General features: G+C 50.2%; 1 protein-coding gene across 1 annotated transcript; it reads right to left on the bottom strand.

Moving 5' to 3' along the window:
- Positions 1–4,344: 4,344 nt before the first annotated feature.
- Positions 4,345–6,084, bottom strand: FAM181B (family with sequence similarity 181, member B). Its single transcript, XM_011938904.1, has one exon. The coding sequence runs from the start codon at positions 6,064–6,066 to the stop codon at positions 4,783–4,785; it is 1,284 nt and encodes a 427-aa protein (XP_011794294.1). The 5' UTR covers positions 6,067–6,084; the 3' UTR covers positions 4,345–4,782.

Here is a 6,084-nt window from a genome sequence, read left to right as displayed (position 1 = left end):
TTAAGAGAGTGGTAAATGAGAAAAAAGAGGCTGGCAAAAGCCACATTTCTAAGCAAAGTCTTTACCCTAGACGTAACAGGGAGCCATTGAAGGATTTTAACCAAAGAAGTGAAAACACCAGAACTGCTTTTTAGAAATATTACCTCCGTGAGCAATGGGAAGGATGGTTCCGCATAACTAATTTCTTGTTATGTGGAACTTCAGTGCTAAAACTGGAACAGTCTCAAGCAAACTGCAATGGTTGGTCACCCTAAGACTCAAAATAGTTAAGGTTTACATAGCAGGTGAGGTAGAAGCAAAAAGTGTAGCTTCTTTTTCAGAGAGTTGACTCTTCTGAGAAGATGACAGCAAAATACCTAGGGAGGGAAACAGGGCTGAGAGAGCTTTTGTTCTTTCTTTCAAAAATTACTCTAAAAGTTACTTCTAGCATGAGAGAAAAAAGTGGGGAGCAAGGACGATGCTGAAGATATGGCTACTAAGGAGAAGATGGAGCAACAGCTTGTCCTCATGAGGCAGGAGGGGCAGGATCCTGAGCCATGAGGGCAAGAGAAGGTCCTGCTTGCTGGAGAGAGACATTGTGTGGAAAAGTGGGGTGGGAAATGGAGGGGTGTCAAAACACATGGTCTCCATCCTGTCAGGACCTGGGAGTGAGAGAAGGGATAGGGTGGAGGCTTGAATGGAGATAGGCAAAGGTTTGGGACATGAGAAGGATACAGGAAGACACTAAAACACATTCCAGGTACCAAGGAACACCCAGCTGAGATGGAGGATCATGACTATGAGGCATGCAAGTATAATTATTATTACCAGGTTAGGATACCCAGCCTGTCCAAAGCCATGCAACTACATGCATATTACAGCATATTTCTAGTCTTGAAAAATACCTACCATTGCACTTAAAAAGAATTCTTGGCCAGGCATGGTGGCTGACACCTGCAATCCCAGCACTTTGGGAGGCTGAGGCGGGCAGATCACTTGAGGAATTCAAGTCAGGAATTCAAGACCAGCCAGGACAACATGGTGAAACCCCGTCTCTACTAAAAATACAAAACTTCGCTGAGTGTGGCAGTGGGTGCCTGTAATCCCAGCTACTCAGGAGGCTGAGGCAGGAGAATTGCTTGAACCTGGGAGGTGGAGGTTGCAGTGAGCTAAGATCACGCCACTGCACTCCAGCCTGGGTGACCGAGTGAGACACTGCCTAAAAAAAAAAGAATCCTCTATGGTCAGGGATGTGGCTAAGCAAGAGATTAAAAAAAAAATTATAACAGGCTTCAGCAGAAATTGATATAACAGAGGAAAACAGTAAGTTCAGTCCTTGGCAAAACGATTACTAATGGGCACTACTTACTGTACTACAGTAAGTGGCATGTCAGACACATATGTGCCCAGACTGGAAGGCAAGTGGGGAGGAATAGGGCTACATAGGGGCCTGAGTAACAGGATGGATTGGAACCTTGATATAATGCCAAGCCTTGGCTGTCTGCTACTAGGTACTGCCCCCTTCCTCTTAGAGGATATTTATGTATACCCTATGCCAAATCACAATAATACTTTGTGATAGACTGTTATCCAGTTTTTCCAATGGGTAAACCATGCTTCAAATTTGGTTAAGCTACTGGTTCACTGCTGGTAAATCAGCAGAGATGAGATGCAGCTAAGTTGATTTAGCCCCTCCCCTTGGCCTTTCTTATTTGTCACCTGTAACAATGAAGATAATGACAACGAAGCACAGGCCTCTGTAGGAATCAAAGGAAATCATGTATACGAAACTGCCAGGCACCCCACAGACACTTTATATATACATTTCTCTAGCATAGTGGTTCTCAACTGGCAGAAATTTTGCCTCCCACGGAGACACGAGGTAATGGGGATATTTTTCTATTGTCACAACTAAGGCAGTGCTACTGGCTTCAAGTGGGTAGAGGCCAGGGATGCTGCTACACATTCTATAATGCACAGGATAGCTCCCACAGCAAAGAATTATGACATCCAAAATGTCAATAGTGCTGAGGTTGAAAAAATCTGCTACTAGCATAATACAGGGAACTGGGAACCACACAAATGTACAAAGCACAGCAGAGCCTGGCAAGAAACAGGCAGGTCTTGGGATTAGGACACTTGTATGTCTGGATCCTGGATCCACTACTTGCTGTTGACAAGTTATTTATCTTACCTGAGCCTCAGTTTTCAAATAGGGATAATAACAGTACTGTGTTAGTCTGTTCTCACGCTGCTATAATGATACTACCTGAGACTAGGCAATTTATAAATGAAAGAGGTTTAATGGACTCACAGTTCCACATGGCTGGGGAGGCCTCAGGAAACTTACAATCATGGCAGAAGGCGAAGCAGCAGCAAGGCATGTCTTACATGGTGGCAGGAAAGAGAGATAGCAAGGAAGTGCCACACTTCACAACCATCAGATCTCATGAGAACTCCCTCACATGGGGGGAACCACCCCCATGATCCAATCACCTCCCACCAGGACCTCCCTCGACATGTGGGGATTAGAATTAGAGATGATATTTGGGTAGGGACACAGAGCCAAACCATATCAAGCACCTACCTCATGGCAATATTAAGAGGCTCAGTGAGTTAGTGCTTAGCTTACATGCCTGGGATGCCAAAACACACAATGTTGATATTATTATTAATGAAAGGTATAGCAAACAAAACAGTAGGGGAGAGATAACTTATTTTACTACACTAGATAAGAAAGGAGAGGAAAATTAAGAAAGAAAAATTACAATGACACTATAGTCTTAATAGCAGTCACAGGGTTATTAATGTTTTCCTACCGTGCAAGTGTATCCTGGATTGTATTTACAATAGTTTAGATAAATTAAATTGTTATTAAGTAATATTCTGTTAGCACAATGGAATTAATCATCTTTCACCACTTTGGAAGAGATTCAATAGACATTAGCTTTCTGGAGTTGCAAAAGTTCTTATCATCATTAACAGTACTCCTTGCTCTATTTCCTGTGGTGCTTTCTTAAGATAGGTTTTATTCAGAAGAAAGTGACTTAGTGATAGCATTTAAAGTTGCATCTACCATTGGTTAATACTCATTTTTTTCCAGAAATTCTTTTCTGAAAATATCACAAGACTTTTGATGTGTGCAACCATGAATCTGGATTTTTACATCTATTGCAGTAACACTCGGTTTTCGACTAACTCACATCCAGGTATTCCTGCAATCAATCCTCGGTGCCTTGAAGCCAAGCAGCCCTCCTTTGCAGCATCATCAGTAGGCAGCCCCTCGCTCAGATTTTCTGGGCGTTGCTCTCTTCATGCCTTTCTCTCGGCAGGTCTACAGCACCAAGGGTTCCTCTTTTCCCTCCAGCTGCTCATTTCCCACCAGTCTTTCCTCCCCGCCCCTTAACCATCCTGATGGTGCCATGTGTCCTCTCTGCCACATTCATGACTGGCAAAAATATTTCTTTTTCCCCAAATCTCCCTCGGACAACAGATCATACTCCTCCCTGCAGAGTCCCTTCAGATTCCATTCATCAAACCTGCTATTCAGGGAATAGAGACTCCTTTGGAAACTTCACATCCTTCTCTATGCCCTTCCGTGGGGACGGTGTGGGTATAAGGACTGAGGACACACAGCGAGGCAGAAACCAACAGAGGTGGAGGGGGAGCTGTGGAAAGAGAGAAGGAGGGATGGTAAAGAGGGTGTACAGCTTGTAAGGGAAAGGGCAATCACCAGGCAAGTAGATAGGCCAAAAAAAAAAAAAAAAAAAAAACCAGCATGGGACTCACAACTCTGTTTCCAGGTGTAGAAACCATTTGTGTATACACAGCAGAACCAATCAAGCACTGCCACAGCCTCAAGACACTTTAGTTCCCCCTGAGCTACCCAACCAGCTGTGGAGTAGAAGAACATTACCGTCCTCACCCTCTCAGATCAGGAAACTGATACAAAGAGGTTACAATTTGCCCAATCTCTCCCTCCCAAAGTGGCTGGAAAATGGGGGAAAGACAGGAGAGAAATGGAACCCAGGTTTGCCAAATTTAAGTCTCCTACAAAAGAGATGTGCAAGAAAAGCTGGCCGAAAGAAATAGAGCAATGAGAGGCCAGGCAAAGAAAGAAGGAAAGTAAGCACTGGGACTGATAAGGGTGGAAGGAGATGGAAGCAAGAAGCGGGCAGGAAAAAAAAAAACAAACAAACGTTAAAGTGTGACAGAAGAGAACCCTACCCAAGGACCAGCACAGGAGGTCAGCAGTGGACCACCGGCCTCCGTCCTCAGCCACAGGCTCACCTAACAAAGCTAAGCGACCAGACGAAAAACCGTCCTGTAAGAAAACACCCAAATCAATAAGTCTCCGCTCCATTCTTTTCAATATATGCTTTAATTCAAAATGCACTCAAGGAGAGGGAAGGGAGGGACTAGGACACTGTTTAGAAGGGGCAATTACACTAAACACACCGACCTTCGCTGAAAAATAGAAGCGACAGGTGGCTACAGAAGCCAGCTCTTGCCCCTTCTGCCGTCCCCACCCCATACCCCAAACCGTCTTGGTTTCTTGGCTCCTCTGGTCCAGTAAGAACCTACCAACGTGTTTGTTTTTGTTTTAACACGGGAGGTTGTGATTAAACAATCCCCAACTCCTCTTCATCTCTTTTTTCTGAAGTTGCTTTTATTAACTGAATTTTTAAAAATCCGGTTTCACCTCCACATGCATTTTCCCATCGTTCTTTAGATTTAGGAGAAACCCATGGAGGCGCGGCGCTCTCCACAGCCGTCTCTAATGGAGGGAAGGGTGCCTCCAAGTCAGTCCCGGTGCGCCCCCTCCTCCCCCGGCGCCCCTTCCCAAACCCCGTCGGGTCTCCAAAGGCTGGAATAAGCGTTGCGGCTGTAGCCCGCGCTGTAATCATAGGACACCTGATGGGGCGGCGGCGGCGGCGGGGGCAGGGCGCAGTCTGGAAAGAAAGGGGAGAAAGAGGCCAAATGGCCCGGCCCGTCCTCCCCACCCGGAGAGTCCGCAGCGGCGGGGTACAGCGGGCGCAATGGCTCGTTCAAGGTCAAGCCGCCGCGGGGGGCAGTCAGGGGGGGCTTTTTGGTCGGGGGGCAGCCCGGGACGCTCCAGGGCTCGGGGTACAGTAGGTTTCCCACCACTGCGGGCGCCGGGTCAAAGAGGCCGGACTCCAGCTCCGGGGGTCCCCGCAGTACGGAGGCTCCGGCGGGGAACACGTCGAGAGGCTCAGCGGCCAGCAAGACGGCCGCCTCGGTGCCGGCGCCGTAGTCGGGCCCTAGCAGCTCAAAGAACTCCACGGCCTCTGCGCCCTTCTCCAGGTCGCCCAAGCTCACGTCGGGCCCCGACGGGCCACACCCGCTGCCGCCTGCCCTGGACGGCTCAGTGAAGAAGGACGGAGGCAGATTGCGGGCCCGCAGTGGGACCTTCCTAGCCCCTGTGACCGCCGTGGCCCCCGCGGGGCCGGCCGCGTCCCCTCCGGCGCCCCCAGTGGCCGAACCTCCTAGCCCGGCCACCGGTGCAACCACCGCACCCCCCGCCGGCTCGGCACCCCCGGGGACATGGCGTAGCGAGTCGAAGAGCGCGGCCAGACTTCGGCTTTGCAAGCTGGAGGCCGCCGCGGCCTGAGACGCCTCCCGCCGGGGGACAGCCTTGCCGTGGGCCGGGACCGCGACTGTCGGGGCGCTAGGGGCGGCCAGTGGCCGTTTGGCGGGCGTGTCAGCGGCGCTCGGGGAGGGCGGGCCGGGCGGCACCGCGCCCATGAGGCCGCTGCAGCGCTTGATCTGCTTCTGCAGGTACTTGCGGTGGTTCACCTTCCGCTTCGACTTGCCCGGCTTGTCCAGCGCCAGCTTGATGTTGCTGGATGCCGAGTCAATGAAACTGAGTAGATCGCGGGTGGCCTCGCGCACGTCCCCTCCTTCGGCTCCCGACAGCAGCGCGCCCGCCGGAGCCCCGGTCTCATCATCCTCGAAACAGCAGCCCTTGTCCAGGGCTCCGAAGGCGCCCCCTAGCCCGTCCGGGGAGCCCCCGAAGCCGAAGGGCACGAAAGGGTGCGTGCTGAGGAGCGCCGCCTGCACCGCCATCGCCACGGCTCCCGGGCT

The sequence above is a fragment of the Colobus angolensis genome, unplaced genomic scaffold (genome assembly GCF_000951035.1).
Source record: "Colobus angolensis palliatus isolate OR3802 unplaced genomic scaffold, Cang.pa_1.0 Scaffold179, whole genome shotgun sequence".
Lineage (NCBI taxonomy): Eukaryota > Metazoa > Chordata > Mammalia > Primates > Cercopithecidae > Colobus > Colobus angolensis.
The sequence above is the reverse complement of the archived record's forward strand: the minus strand, read 5'-3'. Positions and strand labels throughout refer to the sequence as shown.

What these genes read in the sequence shown, in the direction of transcription:
- FAM181B (XM_011938904.1), bottom strand. Translation starts at nt 6,066, where the DNA reads ATGGCGGTGCAGGCGGCGCTCCTCAGCACGCACCCTTTCGTGCCCTTC.